General features: G+C 45.1%; 1 protein-coding gene across 3 annotated transcripts in view; it reads right to left on the bottom strand.

Annotated features, from left to right (window-relative positions):
• Nucleotides 1–22,423, bottom strand: part of DDHD1 (DDHD domain containing 1) — a 65,677-nt gene that overhangs the window by 19,317 nt on the left and 23,937 nt on the right. For all 3 annotated transcript variants that reach the window (XM_063399664.1, XM_063399666.1, XM_063399665.1), the window contains 4 exons: nucleotides 20,323–20,451; nucleotides 18,418–18,565; nucleotides 5,554–5,660; nucleotides 5,133–5,239 (listed from right to left, as the gene is read on the bottom strand). In XM_063399664.1, coding sequence (XP_063255734.1) covers nucleotides 5,133–5,239; nucleotides 5,554–5,660; nucleotides 18,418–18,565; nucleotides 20,323–20,451 — 491 coding nt within the window. The remainder of the gene's footprint in view (nucleotides 1–5,132; nucleotides 5,240–5,553; nucleotides 5,661–18,417; nucleotides 18,566–20,322; nucleotides 20,452–22,423) is intronic.

Below are 22,423 nucleotides of genomic sequence, written 5' to 3'. Positions count from 1 at the left end.
ATCCCTAAATTCCAGCACAAGCACTCCGAAGAGCTGTTCAACCTCAAAATTCCACCACCAGCATCCCAAGCAGCTGTTTAACCCCTAAATTCCAGCACCAGCATCCCAAAGAGCTGTTCAACCTCTAAATTCCAACACCAGCATCCCAAAGAGCTGTTCAACCTCGAAATTCCAACACCAGCATCCCAAAGAGCTGTTCAACCCCTAAATTCCAGCACCAGCATCCCAAAGAGCTGTTCAACCTCTAAATTCCAACACCAGCATCCCAAAGAGCTGTTCAACCTCTAAATTCCAACACCAGCATCCCAAAGAGCTGTTCAACCTCGAAATTCCAGCACCAGCATCCCAAAGAGCTGTTCAACCTCGAAATTCCAGCATCCCAAAGAGCTGTTCAACCCCTAAATTCCACCACCAGCATCCCAAGCAACTGTTCAGCCTCCTCTGAGGGAAAGAAGCCTTGAAGACACCAGCATAAATAAGCATGGATAGCATGTTCCTGGCACAGCAGAAGGAAATTGGGATGAGTGTGTGGACAAACACCCCCTGGAGTTGAAGGGGCTTTTCAGTGCACACCAAAATCACCAGTGTAGCAAATGACATTTTCCTCTCAATATCCAGGAAATGAGGGTTTTTTTTTAAGGAAACAGGGAGCAGAAACCCCCTGCTGGCACCTGAGCACAGCAGTAACACAGTTATGGAGTGCTGCTCCTTTCTCAGTGCTGTCTCCACAGGATCCTCACCCACTGGGCAATCTCCCCACATGAACAGTGGGAAGCCCATGAAAAATAAAACAACAGAGAGGTACCTATGGAAAGGCAGTGCAGGAGAGCTGAGCTCTGCACCCTCTGCAGCCTGAAGAGCAGGACTGTTTCTGCAGGCTTTGTGGGAGAGGAACGTGAAGGAGATCTGAGGAGCGGTGAGCTCTGCAAGCAGCTCCCTCCAAACGTCAAGAGAACTTCAGGAGAAAGTGCAGCAAACTCGTTTGAAATTCAGCCAGCAGGCAGCAGAAGTGTGAGCCAGCTGGAGGGGGAGGAGGGTCCTTGGAAGGCAAGGGGGGAGCTGCAGCTCAAGGGTGCATCGTGGAGGATGGGGAGAGTGAAGATGAGGAGTTCTGGCTCCACGTGGCCCAGGAGAAGGTGCCAGCAGAGCTGGGGAGGCTGCTGACCCCCAAGGAGACAGGAGCTGTCACATTCCCTGATGGAATCGCTGATGGGTGCCAGGGGAGTGTCACAACAACAGATGAGAGGCCAGAACGAGCCGTGGCTGTGGAACAGACGGGAAGGGCTCTGTCTCTTGGGGTGACACACAAAAAGGATCTGAGGATCTGCCTGAGTGTCTCTCCCAGGACCCCTCCTGCTGTTGAAAAGCTGAGTCTGACCCACTTCTAACAAGTCACTGTGCTCAAGATGAAGTTTAGGTTTGGGCACAGCCACTAAACAATCACTTTATAAAGCTGAGAATACATTCAAGGGCAATCAAATGAATTAAACCAGCCATGGAAGTGCTGCCAGGCAGCTCCTTCACTATTAGGTTCAACAGGATATGCAAAACCAGTCCTGAAATAGTCTCAGCTCAAAATACCCTGCTTCCCCTCTTGTTTGCAAACACACCTGAGCCAGCTGCCTTTTATTGCTGAAAGGAGTGCACAAGAGAATGGGATTTCCATTGCAAAACAACCCAAGAGGGATGAAAGCTCTGGTAAAAGTTAATACTTGTCCCAAATTTCAAGAGGTTAGTCATTAATTCTCCTTTTAAATATGTGTATAAGGGCAAATCCATGAAGCCACTCCAAGATCAGGACTCTGAACAACCTGTTCTGGTGGAAGATCCATTCCAAACCCATGGTAGGGATTGGAATGAGATTATCCTTAATTTCCCTTCCAACATAAACTATTCCATGATTCCAAGGTGGACATTGAAGCTTCTCCACTTTTATAGTGCAATATTTACACTAAATCCTTAGAAATCTTGGGATGACAGATGTAAATTATATTTATCCTGCACTAAAGGCATTTTCTGCCAAGACATGTGTCAATAATTTACAGAATTACAATTAGCCTGCAAGTAAGCACAGGGAAGATCAGTTTAAAAAAAGGCACGTAACAGTATGATGAAGGTGACAACTCTGAATTCACTATGCAACAATTAGTCTTTCTTATCTGTGTTGCAAGCATTTATTATTAAAGAAATATGAAGCTACAGTGACACAGATGTGAAACAAAGTCACCCACGGAGGACACTAAAACCCAAGATTACATTACCACAGATGGGCCAGGAAGGTCAGGGGCAGAATGTGAAATGACTGTTCATTTAGAAAGAGGCCTGTGTGCATCAGAATATCAATTTATGGCTTTTTCTTACATCTGGGTAATGTTTAAAGGGGGATTTGGTACAGAGGAGATGCAGCACTGCTCTCTGCCACAAAAACACCCCGGGTGAATCTGCTGGCTGCAGTCTGAGACCAGACTGGGATGTTGCTGGGGCTGTGCTGAATTATTCATGCCTGGCTGGTATCACGTCACATGCCACAAGTCAGAGGCACCCTTTGGATATTCTCCACACTGGAGAAGAAGAAACAATAGCTGAAATCAGAGAGGGGGTGACCCCCCAGGCTCTGGGAGGGCTCAGAGGAGCAATCCAGTGCCCCTGGGACAGCTCTGGGCTCTCCTGTGACACCAACAGCACCAGGCCCCTTCCCCTGGAAGGACAGAGGGGCTGCCACTTGCAAACCCCTTAAAGAGCTGCCTGAAGAGGGGTCAGGAGCTCAAAAGAAGCAGCTGTGACACTTCTGTGTGGGGAAAATCCTCGAGAGGGGAAAGGAAACTCCTGCCCAAGCGCTGTGCCCTGGGTGCTCACAGCCCAAAATGCCAACCCTGGCACTGAGGGGAGGGGGAGGATCCTGTCCCTGCCTTGGTCACAGCAGAGCCCACCTGGAATGTTCTGCCAGCCCTGGGGCCACCAACAGCAGAAGGAGCTGCTGGAGAGAGCCCAGAGAGACCACGGAGATGCTCCAGGGCTGGAGCCAGGCTGGGAGAGCTGGGAATGTTCCCCTGGAGAGGAGAAGGCTCCAGGGAGAGCTCAGAGCCCCTGGCAGGGCCTGAAGGGGCTCCAGGAGAGCTGGAGAGGGACTGGGGACAAGGGCTGGAGGGACAGGACACAGGGAATGGCTTCACTCAGGGTTAGATGTGATATTGGGAAGGAATTGTTCCCTGTGAGGGTGGGCAGGCCCTGGCACAGAGCAGCTGTGGCTGCCCCTGGATCCCTGGAAGTGTCCAAGGCCAGGCTGGACAGGGCTTGGAGCAGCCTGGGACAGTGGAAGGTGTCTCTGCCATGGCAGGGGGTGGAACAAGATGGTTTTTCAGATCCTTTCCAAACCAGGCTGGGATTTGAGGCTGCTGGGAGCCATCAGCTTCACTCTTCTCTACAGAGCTCACCACATTCCTCAATTTATTTCCCAGGGGCAAAGGAAAGTTTAATAAGCTCCTTTTGGGATCCTGTGAGGATTTCTGAGTAGAAAGCACTGGAAGTGCTCAGAGTACACAAAGAATTCTGCTGGGGTGGGAAAGCAGTGAGCAGGGACATTAATTCTGAGCAATGTGTGACCACGTGAATGCTCAAAGACAAGGCTCATGTCTGAGCTGGAAGGAGCAAAGTTCCACAAGAAAAACACACTGGAGATGGAAAACCATCCAGAAGAATGCTCCATTTGACACTGTTGTGTTAAACTCTGCAAAGTTAGGTCACAGAAAATAATATGCGATAAGGAGGACTAACTTGTGTGTATTGCTGCAAACATTTCAAGGAAATTAATTTGATTTGATGAAGAAAACAACTTAGTATTTTGTAATCAGATCTCCTTCTGTGCCAGTTCTCACACCCAGGGGATGGTGATAAACCTGTAAAACTGCAGTTCTACTGAGCAGTGAATTAAATTTTCACGCACCACTGGCCAGCACACCTGAACTTTACTCACTAACCCATTTCCCATAAGATGCCCACAGACATGCCAAGCCTCTGATGCAGTTTAAAAATATCTGTTTTCAAGCTGCCAGAGAAATTTCCATGGCTTGCCACAAAAGTTCACTGGTTGTCTTCAGGTACACAACAGGCAGGGAAACCTGAGAGACACTGGAGAGCCCTGATCAATGAATTCTGCATTACTGAGCAGGAAGGGAGGTGCAGATCTCCGTTTGAAAATTGTGTTGCCAGTCTAGAGGACTTAAACACACCTAAATTCACTGAAAGTAGCATCAAATACCCAGGGTAAGACTTAAAAGTCTCACCTTGCCTCACTCTAACCATGCCCAGGGTACCAAGGATTAACACTTCTCCATACATAACACAGCCAACACAGAAAAAAGCTCCAATTCCTACAGAAATTAACCCTAAAACAGCCCCATAGGACTTTTCCAGTCTGATACACAAGGGATGCTACTGGGGTGAAGCACTGTCTGTGTTTTATGGGATACTTCATTTATTCAGGTCATTATCATTTATTCAAGGCTTATTGTTATTTACAGGCCATTATTTATAATTTATGATCATATTCCTGGCTTTTTCTCCTCTAATTAATGGGGTCACTCAACAGCTACACAGATGGGTCAAGGTAGGATGGGAGCATTCAGGATATAAAAATCCCCTAAAAACCTGAGGAACTGGGGATCATTTTGGTTTCCCTGCAAGGCAAGGGCACACAAAAGCATTCAGAGTGGCTTGGGCATGTTTGCTCATGCTGCCATCCCATCTGTCTCCAGAAACAGCAAGAATGAAGTGACAAATATCCATGGATTTTATCAGAGGTAAAAACAACCTCAGCTCTATGGGCTCTCACTGCTCTAAAATATGCAGAAATTAAGAACATCATTAAACCCCTCCCCGTTTCCCAGCTGTTGATACAGAACCATTTTAGACATTTCTGCTGTAAATAAATGACGTGGATTGTACTTTTTGCTGTCTTTCCTCTCAGTCTTAAAACTCTGTGGGTGATGGTGGCACACCTACAAAGTGTTAACACCCTTTGCTCAGGTTTTCCTTGGAAGGGAAACCTTCCTGACATTCCCAAACCCGGATTTTTTTGGCCTCTGTGCCCTGCCCTGATGGGATTGGAATAAACCCAGGTTTTCCAGGCTCACCTCATCCCTGTAGAGAGGGCTGGTGTAGTACATGATGTCCATGGCGCTGCTGTTGAGCATGTCCCGCAAACCCCGCACCTTATCCGGGGTTATGGAGTCCACAGTGTCTGGGGAAAGAAATAAAACAAAAGGAGGCTTAAATTACATCCAGGAGAACGATAAAACAGAATCAGGGGATGGCTTGGGTTGGAAGGGACCTTAAAGATCATCCAGTTCCACCCCCTGCCATGGTCACACCTTCCATTACACCCAAGGTTGCTCCAAGCCCCGTCCAGCCTGGCCTTGGACACTTCCAGAGATGGAAATGTTCAAAGTTGTACAAACAAAACCAAACAAAAATCCAAGCCAGACACAAGCAGAGAACACAGATGAAAGTTCTGGGGAGAATTCTGCAGCTGCTGGAGCAGCCAAAGTGCTGTACCTCCATCGAGGGTCAGCTTTGATCTCCACTCCACTGGAAGGAATTCCACGTGTGTTGCAAGGTTGGAAAAATACTTTTCTTCCACTTTTCTTGCAGTATCTCGCATCCTACAAAAAGAAATGAATGTTTTCCTGTAAAGACTACTCTTGGCACATCACATTTCCTGAATTACTGCTTTTCCATCCCTACTAAAACATGTGATTCCCTCAATTTCAAGCTTTTATTATGAATTACTTAAACTCTCATACAGTGGACAAATTCTGTGCACTGCATGCTCAAAAGAGTCTGAATGTATCACAGTATGGGCTTAACATAATCCACCTAAACTCAATTCAAATGTATCTGTTAATTCTGGTGGGTTTGGGGCTGGATGTGAAAGGCAAGGATTGGAAAAATAGAAAAGAATTAGAAAATCAGAAAATAGAAAACTAAGAATTTCACCTCTGCTTTGAAATCTAGAATCCACTGGAATCAACCACTTGATCAGTACTGAAGAAAGACAATTCAGTGCTTTTAAACACAAAGAAAATTCATAAAAATATGGCTTGAAAGAACAGAATTTTGTTTTAATTTACACACTGAATTGGAAGGGTTGAGAGCTCCAAGGGTGAGAAACAGGATCACTTATGAGTGTTTTGACTTGCAGGAGCAGATGGAGAGGCTTTTAAAAGACTTTTCATTTTTACAGCATAGCTGAAGGTGAACATTGCTGCACCTCTCTCAAGGGATGAGAAAAACTTAAAATACCTCAACCCCAAAGTCTCTCTGACCCTCTCTGCTGCTGGGGGGAAAATGGGAATAATGATAAGTTATGTTCTTTTAAAAACATGACTTTGTGTTGTATGAAAAACCCATCACTGAAAAAGGAAAACTGGCATGAAATCAGGCAAAATATTAAATATCCAGGTATATAATATCAAGTGTAATATAATATAATGTAATCAAATATAATATCAATTTATCATATTAAATATTAATGTCACTCAGCATCCAAAGTGAGGAAGTGTTTTATTTTCCTTTCTTTCCTTCACCTGAATCCTGGCCCCAACTGTATTCCCATTTTTGAAGATGAGCACAACAAACCAAATCCAGCTCCAGCTCTGGGTTTCCAGCACTTGGTTCGCAGTTGCAGGCATTGAGTTTTTTATTTATTTCAGTGTTTTGATGTGTTTTGATTTATTTATTTCAGAGTTTTTTATTTACTTCAGCGTTTTGATGTGTTTTTCCCCCTATTTTCAAAGCAAACTCCTTTTAGCTAATTCTACAACCCTAGGCACGATGACATTTCTCTTCCACCTGCACTTTCACCTGTCTAAATGCTTTTTGTGAGTTTAATCCCTGAGCTGAGGCACTTTCCTTGGGTGTATTAATGCTCCTCTGTTCTTCAGGAGGAAGGAGACAGCTCAGGATAAATCACTACCCACACCTGGGACAGGAATTGCTTCAGCTGCTCCTTGTGCTGGGCATTCCGCACAAAATTCCAAAAATCCTGTGTGGGTAACTCTGCCAAAACCCTCTCTTGAGAAGAATGGGGTAGGAAGGGGTGTGAAAGTCAATGGTTTGGGAAAAAAAACCCCTAAAATATTTTCTACAATTATCTCCTCTCTCATTTTTTTCCCCAGGAAAAGTTCATTATGCTACTAAAAAAGCAGATTAATCATGTACACATTTTTGAGAGAGGCAGTGAAAATACTTTTCCATCACTGACACTTATTTTCTGGTGAAAGAAAAGAAAAAGGAGGAATGGGGAGGAAAAAAGAAGGAAGGGAAATGAAATGGAAAGGGGGAAAGGAAAGTTGGGGAAAGGAGAAAAAAAGGAGAAAGGAATAAAAGGGGGCAAAAGGAAAAAATGGGGGAAGGAAAAAAGGGGAAAGTGAGAAAAAAAGGGGAAGAAAAAAGGGGGGAAGGAAAAAAGGGGAAAGTGGGAAAAAAGGGGAATGTGGGAAAAAAGGGGAAGGAAAAAGGGAAAGGGAAAAATGAGGGAAAGGAAAAAAGGGGGGAAGGGAGAAAAAGGGGAAGGTGGGAAAAAAGGGGAAAGAAAGGGAGGAAAGGAAAAAAAGAAGGAAGGGAATAAAGGGGGAAGGAAAAAAAAGCAGGAGAAGGAAAAAAGGGGAAAGTGAGAAAATAGGGGAAGGAAAAAGGGGGAAGGAAAAAGGGGGAAGGAAAAAGGGGGAAGGAAAAAGGGGGAAGGAAAAAGGGGGAAGGAAAAAGGGGAAGGGAAAAATGAGGGAAAGGAAAAAAGCAGGGAAAGCAGAGAAGCAGGGAAGGGAGAAAAAGGAGAAGGTGAGGAAAAAGGGGGAAGAAAAGGGAGGAAGGAAAAAACAGGAAGGAAAAAAAGAAGGGAAAGGGAAAAAAGAAGGGAAAGGAAAAAAAGAAGGGAAAGGGAAAAAAGAAGGGAAAGGAAAAAAAGAAGGGAAAGGAAAAAAAGAAGGGAAAGGAAAAAAAGAAGGGAAAGGAAAAAAAGAAGGGAAAGGAAAAAAAGAAGGGAAAGGAAAAAAAGAAGGGAAAGGAAAAAAAGAAGGGGAAGGAAAAAAAGAAGGGGAAGGAAAAAAAGAAGGGGAAGGAAAAAATCAGGTAGAGGAAAAAAGGGGAAAGGGAGAAAAAAATGGAGAAGGGAAGTAGCATCCTTTACATCTCTTTTTTTAAAGCAGTCACTGCAGGCCTGTGCAAACAGCCAAGAAATGCAACTGCTCAGCATCTCTATTTTTCAAGCCTGGTGTGATTGCACTCCTAATCTCCTGGATTCTTGTCCAGCGAGATGGCAAAGGTTTCAATAAAGCAGAATATCCTTGCCATGCTGAGGGAGAAAAAAAAATCAGCAAGAGGATCTGCTTAAATCAGGGTTGATTTAAGGCCTGAGCTGACCCATCCTTCCCCAGGCACAAAACCCTCCCTGCCACCCCCACACACAACAGGACATGTGAGAGTCCAGCTGCAGCATGGAATTTCCAGATTACAAGGAAGATAAAATTCCAATGAATATATGAACATTCCTGAGTGAGCGAAATAAAGGAGATCTTTGAAAATGCCCACAGCTCCTTGGTATTGCCAAGTCAGCTTCACTTTCCCTGCATGAAGGAGGTGGTTTTGGATGGGATAAAGTTAATTTCCCTCCTGGTAGCTGGTACAGCATGATTTGGATTTAGGATGAGAATAATGTTGATATTTTGGTTGTTTTGGTTGTGCTTACCCTAAATTAGGGACTTCTCAGTGTCTCCATGCTCTGCCAACAGGAGAGCTGACCCAGACTTGTTTCTGGATTTCCCCCTATTATTATTATTATTATTATTATTATTATTATTATTATTATTATTATTATTATTATTATTATTATTATTATCATCATCATCATCATCATCATTATTATTATTATCCTTACCATTATAATTATCATTATTCTTCTTATTATTAAACTTACCATTATAATTATCATTATTCTTCTTATTATTTAATTATTAATTATTAAACTGTTCTCATCTCAACCCACGGGTTTTACCTCTTCCCAATTCTCCTCCCTATCCCACTGCAACTGCAGGCTGGGGTTAAAGCTTGACACCACCACAGTGGAATTCAGAAACAGTTAAATTTAGGAGGAAATTGGCCAAGCAGCAAATGAAAGCTACTCTGCTTAAAAGCAGTAAAAGCATCAAAATATTGTATGAACAAAGCACAGAATTTTACACAGCAACAGCTGCTTGAAGTGAAGGAAATGGTAAATAACCTGGTCCTATTAGAGCAGGAAAAAACCACATTATTTACACATCAGTAGCAGCTGGAAATACTGTGGAGGAACAGTTATTAGACATCCCTAAATCTTTAAATACAACAACTACAGAGCTTTCTGCTGTTTGAAAGGGTCCAGTTCTTATTAAAGCTGTTCACAAACTGACTGAGAGGGTTTTTTTTTTAATAAAAATCAAAGCAAGAAACAGGAGTTTGGGGAAAATAATGTGGCCTTGCAATTCTGTCAGACCCTTTGGGAAAAGCTTTGGGTCTCCTCTCCTAAAAACTGGGCTGGCTTTGTGTCCTTATCCAGAACCTTGGAAATGTAAAAAACCTGATTTTACTCAGATGTAGGTTCACCTCAGGGAGGTTGAGGTTGTCCAGCTGTGGTCCTGCCTCCAGCACAACAGTCCTGAACTTGTAAAACCCCACAAGGGTTTGGTTTGGAAGGGACTTTAAAAAAGTCATTCAGTGCCACCCCTGCCATGGCAGGGACACCTTCCACTGTCCCAGGCTGCTCCAAGCCCTGTCCAGCCTGGCCTTGGGCACTTCCAGGGATCCAGGGGCAGCCAGAGCTGCTCTGGGAATTCCATTCCAGGGTTTCCCCACCCTCTCCAGCCTGGAATTCCCAATTCCCAATCTCCCATCCAATCCTGATCTGAATGAAGCCATTCCCTGTGTCCTGTCCCTCCAGCCCTTGTCCCCAGTCCATCTCCAGCTCTCCTGGAGCCCCTTCAGGCCCTGCCAGGGGCTCTGAGCTCTCCCTGGAGCCTTCTCTCCTGCTGGAATGATCCTGAACAAACAGAATCCCTCAGGTCCATGAGAAAACCAAACCCCAGCTCTGCACATTCCTTCCAAAACCCATCCTGGGACAAGTGCGCCAAAGCTCTGTTCCAACCCATTTTTGTCACCTGCCACCTCAGGGGTGTCACAGGCTGTCAGAGCTGCACTTTTCCTCTCATTACCTCCCAGCACATCCATCTCCTGCTCACAGGAATCACTGAAATTCCCAGGGCAACCCACCCCATCTACATCCAGTGGCCCTGCACCACATCCCCAACTGATCCTGATTTGGCAGAAATTCTGAAGAAAATTTGGTGTAACTTCCAGGCAATGCAGCTACAGACACAGGCAACCCCTCAGCACACACCTGCCTATCTGCTCTGCTAGAAAGATGAGGTTATTATTTTTTTCTTCTTCTTCTGGCTCTTAAAAATAAATTTCTTTTTTAAATTTTATTAGATGGCAAATCCCTCTACTCACTTGTTAAATTAACACCAACTGAAGTCATAAATCCTCGTCTAAACAGGCAGAGAATTCACCTGATACAAATGCATGCTGAAATACTGACCCCAGAGCAACAATTACCTGAAGCCATGCATTGAAACACAAGGAAACAACTCTAATTTATGATCTTTCTATGAAAAAATCCACTCATGCACAGATGCAATGCACACCTTAGAAAGAATTCTGATATATTGCTATTTTCCATGCAAGAAGTAATGGCCTGAAAATAGGAACTTTCACCAGGAATAAAATGTGCCTGACTGCCTTTCCCTGATTAAAATAATAAATAACAAACCCATATTCTCACAGATATACAGCCTTGCTTAAGTAAGTATATTCCAGAGATATGTTAACATATTTAGAATTATTACTGTGGGGTTTTTTTTAATCTCGTGCTACTAGTTCTGTGTAGGATTTACAAATATTCCATTAAAATGGGGGAGTTGCAAACTGAGTTAGCTTCAGCTGCTTCCCAAATTTTGCAGGATGATGCTGATGTTAACAGAGCAAAATGCCTGAAATGCCTTGAAGAAACTATTAATTTGAATTTCAAGTTATCTTTGCAGAGTCTCTTCAGTCAGATGATCCATGAGAGAGAAACAGGGAATGGTCTTTAATTCAAGCCTTAAGCGTGCCAACCACTTGCTGTGAACTCTTGATTCCATAAAATCCTTGAATCCCAGAGTGGTTTGGGTTGGAAGGGACCTTTAACCTCATCCAGTTCCACCCCTGCCATGGACAGGGACACGTTCCCAGGCTGCTCCAAACCCTCTCCAGCCTGGCCTTGGACACTCCAGGGATGGGGCAGCCACTTGGGCAACCTCTTCTTCAGCTCCAGGGCCTCACCATCCCCACTGGGAGGAATTTCTTTCTAATAGTTCATCTAAACCTGCTCTTTGTGTCAGCATAGAGTCACAACCCTTTATCCCTCCACCCTGATTCCAAGAGACAGGGCAATGGGATGCACCCTGAATAAAACACCTCAACCCTCACTTTTCCCTGCATCCATTCCTGGATTTTGGTGACAGAAATGATGTTCTGAATCATTCCCCAGCTGCTCTCACTGCCCTGGGGTCCCCTCAAACAGAGGGCAGTGCTCACTGCCTCTTTGAGGAAACAATTCCACTTTACTGAGGAAATTTAGAGCTGGCTTGGGCTCAGTTTGTGAAGCTGAGGGGAGAGCAGCAGCCGCGAGTAACGAGAAGGGAGCTGTGCTGAGGGATGAGCACATGGGAGGGTGGCAGCTCCCAAAGCTGAGCTGCAGAAATGCCAACGCCAGCTTCGCCACGGGCAGGTTTCAAACCTCCATGGTGAGACACGAGTCCTGTTCTGCCACTGCTGCTCCCTGCTGCCCTCAGAAAACTGCTGAGGAAATCGCTGCTCCATGACACACACGCAGACTCATCCTGCCTGGAGGAGGGATGGAAACTCTGGGATGCAAACAAAGGATGCACAAATGTTGCATTCCCCTGGGGAATGGTTTCTCCCCCCTCAGAGACGCCTAGAGTCTGTAACCATGCAGTTTAACCCTTCCTCCCCTTTCTGACTCTATTGGCTGTGTCCCAATTATCTCTCCCTAGCAGAAGCCTAGATAAGGCCTTCTTCTTCCACACTCATCCTCTTTCCCCTCTGGTAACCCACCTGGAATAAACATCTTGAACTGCAGCTGGGGGTCAGAGCCTCTTTTGGATCCTTTGTCCTGAAATATTCCTCCAAAGCCTTCTAAGGTCTGAGCTAGCACTGGAACATTGGAGAGGCTACAGGGATGAAATAAATCCTCCTTTAACCCCTCCCAAGTTCCAATACTAACTCAGGCCTTAGAAGGCTTAGGAGGAATATTTCATGGACAGGATGAGGACCCCAAAAGAGGCTCTGACCCCCAGCTGCAGTTCAAGATGTTTATTCCAGGTGGTGTCCGGGGGAAAAGAGGGCGTGCACAGAGGGAGAAGGTCTTTTCTTAGCTCCTGCCAGGGAGGGGCAGCTTGGGACACAGACAATGGGGTCAGAAAGGGGAGGAAGGGTTAAACTGCATGGCACAAGTTCTAGGCGTCCCTGAGGGAGGAGAAACCATTCCCACAGGAGAATGTAACACAGGGAGAATTATTCCAGTTGGTGCCCAATGTGGGGCTCGAACCCACGACCCTGGGATTGAGAGTGAAATGCTCTACAGACAGACTCGATGGGGATTCACGCTTCGTCCTCTTGAAGAGGGACAGGATTTTGCACAATCAGAGGAACTGAGGCTGCTTTGCTGGTTGAGCACAGGAGCCCGGGACAATCCTGGGAGATCCAGGTGCTCCAGACTCTCTTTCCAAGGGGCAGGAAGGCTTGCTGTCCTGGGTTGAGAAATGTAACCAAAAGTGTGTATTCTGTTTTCATCTGTTGAAGCCGTTTGGGAGATATTGTTCCTTATCTCTTGTAAATCTAGGGGTGGAAAGAGGGGAGATGCCCTCTGTTAATGGGACACCTGATAACACCAGATAAGGCAGGGCCTCCTTATCTCTTCCTGCACCCATCCTCCTCCCAGGGACATCCCCTGTGAATGGGCCATTGAAGGCTCTCACAGGACTGATAACATCACCTCATCCCATTGGGAGATGCTGCACCCAGCAGGGGGAGCCAAAGCCTTTCCATGGGATAAAACAGCAATCCCAGACCCCAAGGGAGCCGTTCCCACTGGATTCCCAGAGGATGACTGGAGCCTTTCCTGAGGATCATCTCTGCTCCAACAGAGCCACATCTGTCACTGTGGGAGCACTCACTTCAGACTGCCTCCAACACCCTGACCAACAGGGTGTCAGGTTTGCATTCTGACTCTGCCAGTGCTCCTTTGTGCTATTGCATTTATCTTATTTTATTTTTGTTTTATTTTTATCTTTCTTGTTGTTCGTTCTCTCTCTATTAAATTGTTTTTCTGACTTGGAGTCTCACTGGTTTTGCTTTCAAACCAGCACTCTTGGCCAGCAGGAGGGGCTGGCACAGGGCACTGCAGGCACTCCCTGTCCCCGCTGCCCTCTCCCAACCCCACAGCCCTCACTCCCATCCTACAGATGGAATCCCACATTTTTACACCGACTGGAGTGATCCAGTTTACAGCTGAGATATGAAAGGGCAGAACCAAGGGATGGGGGGAGACTGGGAATGGGAACAGCCCTGGGGATACACCCAAATCCTGAGCAGGCTGCTACAGCTCCTGTCCAACACTCAGCCATGGGTTAGGTAATAAATATTCACAAAACAAGCTGTTCCAAAAGCATTTCATGCCCTGACAATCACCTTTTACCTCTTGGCCTGAACTTCTCTTGCAAGACAAGCTCAAGTTGAAACCTGTAAGCCAATATTTACCAGCTGAGGGTTTAATTTGGAGTTAATACCTGCACCAAAGGATGAAAAACAAGCATCTAATATGTATTTAATACAATGCAAGCATTTAAATGGATCATAAAGCTACCAAATACCCGAAGAGCTAAAATTATAGAAAAGATTTTACAGGAAAATCTTCATTTGAGATTCCAGCAGCACACATTAATGCAGTGAAAGGCTTCAGAGAGGCTCTGCATATCAATGGAAATGAACCAAAACAGCCATTCCAAAGTAATTATCCTAATGATAATCCACAATTAAAATGCTTTCTAAAGGGGATTTGCAATAAAAATGTAATTGGTGATCAGGAGAAGATGCTGGTGCAGGCAGCAATTCTTGTGCTGTGAACAGCAGCACAGACAAATGTGATTTTGGAATCCAAACAGCAGACTCAGACAAGGGCAGAGCCCAGCTTTAGGCTGAGATCAGCCCAGAAGTGACACAAGACTGCAGCTGTTATGGAAAAACACAGGAGAGTGTCTTCACTCACCCCCCAAGCTCAGGAGCTGATGAAATTCAGCTCAGCCTAAAGGTGTGAGCCCCGCCTAAGGCAGGGGAAAGGTCTGACCCTCACCTGGCTCAGGTAAAACAACAGGAGCTTTGGAAAAACAACAGGAGCTTTGGAAAAACAACAGGAGCTTTCAAAAGGGGGTTGGGAACATGGACAGTAACGTTCCTAGGTGAGCAGAGGAGGCCACCAAGATGACCAAAGGGATGTATGATCTCTCCTGTGAGGAAAGCCTGGGAGACCTGGGATTGGTCAGCCTGGAGAAGGCTCTGGGGTGACATAAAGGTGGCATTGGAGGGAACCTTCAGGAGAGCTGGAGAGGGACTGGGGACAAGGGCTGGAGGGACAGGACACAGGGAATGGCTCCCACTGCCAGAGGGCAGGGAGGGATGGGAGATTGGGAAGGAATTCCTGGCTGGGAGGGTGGGGAAACCCTGGAATAGAATTCCCAGAGCAGCTGTGGCTGCCCCTGGATCCCTGGAAGCATCCCAGGCCAGGCTGGACAGGGCTTGGAGCAGCCTGGGATGGTGGAAGATGCCTCTGCCAAAGGAATGAGATGAGTTTTAAGCTCCCTTCCAACCCAAACCATTCCATAATTCTAAATTATGCTTGACATGTGTAACATCATCTCTCCCTCCCATTCACCCACAAATTCAGCAAAGCCAGAGATGAACTTCCATGAAAGAAACACATTCCAAATAACAATATGTGACTGTGGGCAGTACAGAGACATCCCAAAGACATTTATTTTAAAACTAACACTCTGCCTTATCACAAACCAAGGATTTCCATGATCCTGCACCTGATGGCAAATAAAACCCCCTCCAATTAAGTACATTCTGCCATAAAACTTTGGTTTATATTGGGCAGAGATACAGACTCCAAAGCCTTGTCCCTTAAATAACCATCCCCGTGGTACCAGCACAGCTCAGAGCACATTATTCTGCTCATGCTGGGGCAGCTGAATCCCTGCTCCAGCCTGGAGCTGGGACTGTCTCTTCCCAGACAAGCTCCCAGAGAATATCAGTGCTGACAGGAGCAGCTTGTTGCACCAGCTGCCGTGCTGCATTTAGATAATAAATGTGTTTAACCACACAGAGAGGAAACGAAATTATGTCACATCCACCACAGACCTGCTCATCCAAGCGTCCATAAAATGCATCTTTTACCTACTCACAGGACACCCCGCAACCACAGCATCCAGCCACTCTAATGAGGAGATTGAGCTCCTGTCCTTAATGAAATTAGCAGGGATAATTTGGAATTTGCCTGGACAAGGGCTCTGTTTTCACCTCTGTAAGCAGCAGGATCTGCCTAATGATGCTGCAGCATCGTGTCAAGGTGGTAACCTGAGGACAGAATGTGTCAAACGAGCTCTGGTGGGGTCCAGCTACAGGTTTCCTACTAAAATGTGCATTTAAAAGGCAAAAAAACCCCCAAACCAAACCAAACCAAACAAACAGAAAAAAAAACCCCAAAAACCAAAAACCAAAACCAAAACCAAAAAAAACCCCCAAAAAACAAAACAAAACAAAACAAAAAAACCCACCCCAAACCAAACCAAAAAAAACCAAACCAAAACCACAAAAACAAAACACACAACAAACAAACAAACCCCAAAAAACCAACCAACCAAAAAAAACCACCACCAAAAAACCAAAAAAACTCCCCCACCACTGACATCATCTCTCTTTAATTTTGACTTCAAAATGTGAACGCTCAAAAACCACTTTTCCTTATTTATTTTCTTTTTCAAAAGGCACCACTGTGTCCCTAATGGAAAAGCATGTAAAAAAACCCACCCCCAAAACCAAACACCACACAAATATCATGGATGAAGGTGCTAACAGAAAGTGCCAGTATGGTTTGTGAGAGCTTGGCAGACATTCCTTCTGAAATCTCTCCCTGGAACATATGGGATGTTCCTCACTGATAAGTTTTAAGTCGTTATTTAAAAAAAAAAAGAAAAAAAAAAAGAAAAAAAAAAGATACTTCAATCTAAAATGATGCTTTAATTTGCAAATTTTGTGCAGAATGCACAATTTATGCCAATAATTAGCATTTTAAAAGGCTATGCAATGCTGTCTGGTATTTCTTGAGGATGTGAGTGAGATTTACTGAAGCTCATAAAGTCTTGTGTCTCCTTTGGAAGAAATATTTCATATGCTTGGCTGCCAATTAGAGCAGGACTTATGGAATGAACATCTCTGCACTGTGACCTGAGCTGAAGTTAATCCACCCATATAACCCCTGTATCTATGGAAAGTGGAGGAGGGAGAAAGATAAAGCAGAAAAATTTAATGATTCCAAGGGTGAAGTTTTATTTCTGGTCACTGCTGAAACAGCAGCTTATACTGAGCTGGTTTCTGCATTTCCAGTGTAATTCCACCCCACAAAAATAGTTTTTTTACATTTATTTTGGTGACTAACAAGGGCTGAGGATCCTTTTTCTCTCTGCTTTGGATTGGTGGCTCTTAATGTGAATAACAGAGCAGTGAAGTGGCAGGAAAGGGGCTGGGGAGCTGCAGGTTGGTGCTTTGAGGTGACAAATGACACCCAAGTGCCATCAAAAGGTTTACCCTGGCACCCCAGAGGACACTGGGGTGGCACAAAGAGCTGTGGGGACACAGGAGGCTGATGATGGCACAGAGCACACAGCACTGACCTGGAGTGTCATTCTGGAGGCACAGGGAGGGTGACAAAGCTCCCACCACAAAATCCCAGCTCTTCCCAGAGGAGCCACTGGGTTTGTCAGTGTTTCTGCCAGTGCTGATGGACCCTGGAGCTGTTTGGGACACCCCTCTGGAACCATCCACATCTGTAATTAACACCTTTCCAGCCTCCTCTTTCAGCTAACGAGGGTTCCTCAATGCCCCCTTGTCCCCCCACAACTGTCATGACTTTACAGCTTTTCCAAGATTCAAAACCATCTTTGCAGTGCATGAAATCACAGATTGCTTGGGGTTGGAAATTGAAGACCAAGAAGTCCCAACCCCTGGCATGAGTGAGGATGGCACCCACGAGTCCAGGGCCCCAAGCTGGCCTTCAACACTCCCAGGAATGGAGCAGCCACAGCTCCGGGCAAACACCTTGCCCAAGAGCCATTTGCAAACCACTTCTCACAAAAGACATCCAGTGAAGAGATTTCACAGCCTTTTGGTCACATTTTGCTTTTCAGTGTGTGCACACAACTCCACCAGCAGTGTCACAGCAACAGCTTCATCCCTGAAGGGTTTCTGCCCTGTTAGGAATGACAACATTCCTGTATCTCCCCAATCCCCCTCTTTTACAGGATGCAGTTTGCTTGTCCACTATCCCAACAACCAGCTCTGAGAGATTCCAGTCCAAGATTAACCCTCCCACACCACTTACTCAGAAATGTTCTGCTCAGTTGGTTCCCAGTTGTGACACACTTAATTCACCCAGGTATCACTTGGAAAAAAACCTTCCTGACCAAATGAGAAACCTCTTCCTGCTCAGCAAAGCCACCACAGGAGCCAGAATTCCACAGAATCCTTTAAGCTGGAAAAGACCTCCAAGGTCAACGAGTCCAAGCAGTGCCCAATCCCCACCCTGTCCCCAGCCCAGAGCTCTGAGTGCCACCTCCAGGAATTCCTTGGACACCTCCAGGGATGGGCACTCCAAACCTCCCAGGGCAACCCCTTCCAGTGCTTAACAACCTTTCCCATGGAGAAATTCCTCCTGATGTCCAAGCTGAACCTCCCCTGGTGCTTTTGACCAGTTCCCTAAAAGTCACAATTGCTGGTGATAAAACCAGAATAAATCTTTGCTCTGCTGGCTCACAGCTGCTCTCCCTAAGTCCATACATCCAAACAAACATAAAAAATAGTGTACCCACAGCACAAAAATTAATGACTCAGGAGAAGAGGAGGAGAAGAGAAACAGGGAAAGATTCAGCCCAACCCAAAAGCTCTGCTGTCACTCACAACAACAGGCTGCTTCCAACATTCCAGAGCACTCACATGGCTGTGTTTTTGATGATCCTTCCTTGGTCCATTTTCTGCCCAATGCCATGCACAACAAACACAATGTGACTAGTCTGGGGTGGCTTGTCTTCCAAGGTGGCTTCTTCTACATAGCCTCTATGTAGCCTTGTCCCACTGCTGGAAGCTGCAGAAAGAACATTGTCCCACATCAGTGACATTCTGCCAAGTGCAGGGCCCCCATCTGCTGACAGAAGCTTGGCTTTTGCCAGGCCAACACATTGAAAACCAGATTATATAATACAGAATCATGAAATTAAGGGATTAGCATCTATTTTTAAATACAGGCACTTTTAAACCGCTGAAAGATTTGAGCAGCCAGGTGATATCAACAGCCATTTCCACTGCAAAGGGAATTCATTTCAGGTCTGTTTTGAAGAACAACTCTTCAAAAAAACAGTTGTGTAACTGTGCACCCACTTTTTCAACACAAAATCCTTCCCCTGGGTGTCACAATCAGTGAAATTCCTTCTGTCTCCACCTCACTCCCACAGCATGGAAATCATGGAAATGACTTGGCCACACAAGTGATTAAGTGTTGTCACTTTATCCACCCCAATTAAGAGAGCTGGTTGCAAACCTTTAAAATTGACCATTTTGATGGGGAAAACTTGCTTTATTTGGAGCTGATCCAAGCTGAAATTTCTCCAGCCCAGTGGCCAAACCCAAAATCAGTTCCCCAGGGTAAATGTGGGCATTTTCTCCCTGCTGTGCTGACAAACCCATGAGCACAACGTGTCTCCATCCCCCTCTAGTGACACGCAGGGGACCACACCAGGCACCAGTGCTGGCCTCAAAAACTGGAACTAACAACTTATTTTGGTTTTAAAGAGGAGGAAAACACCCCAAACCCACTAAGGGCATTTTGTACCCAAGACAGGTTTTGTTTACCAAGTGAGCTTCTCTTTGATATTTCTCCCCAACAAATCGTTTGGGACAGATTTATTATTTATTTCACATTATCCCAATGGTGTTCTGGATAAATTACTTCAGTTCTTCTGGAACTGAAGCACTGGATGATATTATTTTTTTAGGAAACATTGATTAAGTGTTCACTCAGGAGTCCTGGGGTTAAGAGGGCATTAATTACAGGGCAGAGGGATGGAGATTGAAGTCAGACCTACAACCTGACCTTGTCTCTTCAAGGAACAAACCAGATGTGTAGGTTCTTGTTCTGGTGTCCTGCACAGGACAAGTTCCCATTTTCTAGGCTGGCTTTTTAATAATCTGCTTTTTCCTTGACAGACACCACTCTCTCTTCCAACCATCTCAGCTTTGCTGCCTTTCTGACTGGGAGTTTTGAGCTTAAATGAGCCTGAATTCCTACTGGAAATAATTTCTGTCTAAATGCCCTTTCCTGTCAGTTCATACTTCTGTTTCATGAACAGAAAAAAGGCTGGATGGAGGTGGGGAGAGGGAAGGGATGGTCATGTATTTAAGGAATGCATCACAATATGTAAGTACCCTGCAGTAAAATTAGCGTTGCTAAAGGAACTGTAATTCTTATATTACTTATATATTATAATACTTATATTACCATCACAGGAATAATTCTATTTTTACAGTAGCTTGTGGACACTGACACTGTAATATTTTTATGTATTTGTTATGTAGTGCTAATGCTGCATCCAAACCCATCAGAACACAGAATAAAATAAAAATATATTAAATATGTAATGTAAATAGAACAAAATTAAAAATATTCACATCTAGTTACAATTATTTATACAGGCTAAGGTCTCTGAATACTCACATAAAGTAAAAAATGCAACGGCTAAATTGGGCTACTCACACTAAAACTTGAAATATCCTTTTGGACTTAAAGCAACAAACAACAAACGCTGGCATTTCCAAAACTCTTTACAAAGCCTGGGAAAGATTTACCTTTGGAAAACCCCAACTTTTGTGTAACAGTCCTTGCAATTTTGGATGTGGTGGCATCACTGTACAGGTACACCTCATCCACGCTGTGCCAGTCCACGTGGTTGCGGCTCAGCTTTAGACTGTGAATAGCTGCAGCAAAAAGGAACAACACTCAATTCAGGTGGGGAAGAGGGGGGAAAAAATCCTCTTTAAATAAAGACAGAGAGAGAGAAAAGGGTGATTTACACACAGGTTAAAATCTAGAGTTTCATTATGCCTACATTTGTGTTATTTCTTACCTTGAGGGAATTTTACAGCTGGGTTTAATCTGAGCAGGACCCTTCACATCATTCCCCTCCTACCCTCGTTTTGGGGTGGCAAGTACCCAAAATATTCCCTTAAAGGGGGCAGGTAATGGATCCTGAAACACCTAGAGGTGGGTGTGATGAGCAGGTGGCTGCTCCAGGTATTTTCACCACTAAAAAAAGTGGAATTTCATCCCTCTCTCCCATGAGAGCTGCTCTGCTCTAACACAGAGGCTCTCAAGGCTCCCTTGCTAAAAGGCTCTGTTGCATTTCTTCCCTTTCAGAAATATCTCAGAGCTGGAAATGCAGCTCAGTGAGCCTCTGAATGAGCAATTTCTGGCACACAACAGAATCCAGCTCTTTCAAAAGCCACTAAGAGCTCCGGCGTTGGGTTTTTTCTGTGTGCCTGATTGTGTTTTTCCAGATTTGGAGCTGATTGAGCCCGGGCCCGACCTCATGACACACAGCCTGACTGTCAGGATTAAACAACAGGCACGTTGTGATGCAAATCAAAATCATCTCGGGCTGGGAGATTGCAGGAGCCAAGCAGTGCCACAGCTGAGCTGCAGTAATTTGGATTTCACCAAAATGTGCTGGCCAGGTCTTGCTGGAAGTGGGGGGCACAGCATTTGGAGAGCTGACAACAGCAATAGCCCTGTGACCAAAGAAATGGTGATTTTACTGTCACTGCTCTTGCTGGAAAGTCCAAAGTCATGGAAAACTCCCAGAAGGGCTGTTTTGGGGTTGTTTTTGCCATAGCAAGCAGAGCTCTAACCTGTCTCCTCCTTGAATCACCCAAACGAATTTTTTATACTCTTCTAAAAACATTCTGAGAAAGCCTGAGCCGTCACAATTTCCAATTTTTACTCTGCTACAGCACAAACCAGCCACGCTCAGCCAGACACTGTGACCTCTCTCCTGCAATAGTTTTTGTTTCTTTGCCAAAGCAGACAGACTTGACATAGACTGATGAAAAACTAAATGAAATCTGTAAGGAGCACAGGGATTATGAGAGGATTAGCCCTTGTGTTGTGGTAAACAACTGATTCACCAAAATAACTGGAATTACATCGTTGTTTTACACTGACAGAGCAAGAAGAGGAAAGAAATTAGCCTGACTTTGAAGAGCAGAAATGCTCTGTCCAGGAGGTCTTCAAGAATTATTCCATCTGCATTCTGCAAAATCCCTCTCAGAGTATGACCCTGGGGAAGCTGGCAGAGGAGGGATGGAAGTTTGATGGTTCTGGAGCATCAAAGGTGTTGTGTCCAATGTCCAAACATTTGGAGGATGTTGTGTTCAATGTCCAAAAACAAGAAGAGGAAGAGGCATGGTTGAATTTCTCATTACCACTGGAAAATAAGAGCAGTTTGTGGAGGAGTGATCCTCAAAATCCTTCTGGAAGCGAGTCCAGCCTCTCTGCTGGAAGGAACATAAAAGAACAAGTGGCTTTTCCCTGCCCTTAATTATTCCCATTAATTATTCCCACTTGGGAAGGACAAAGCCCTCACTTTCATGCTGCTCTTCCTGAACATGGACAATGAAGGAATATCAACATCAACTACAAGATGTGGAAGCACCAAAGGACTTCAAATTTAAGTTCAGCAGGGTCAAAAGTGAGGTCCTGCACCTGGATCAGGGCAATCCCAAGCACAAATCCAGGCTGGAGGGAGAAGGGATTGGGAGCAGCCCCGAGGAGAAGGATTTGGGGGTGCTGGTGGATGAGGAGATCAACACGACCCAGCCACGTGTGTCTGCAGCCCAAATGTGTCCTGGGCTGCATCCAAAGAAATGTCACCAGCAGAGAGCTGGGGGTGCT

This window comes from Prinia subflava, chromosome 5 (assembly GCF_021018805.1).
Source record: "Prinia subflava isolate CZ2003 ecotype Zambia chromosome 5, Cam_Psub_1.2, whole genome shotgun sequence".
NCBI lineage: Eukaryota > Metazoa > Chordata > Aves > Passeriformes > Cisticolidae > Prinia > Prinia subflava.
Note: the sequence above shows the minus strand (reverse complement) of the source record. Positions and strands in the feature narration are given on the sequence as shown.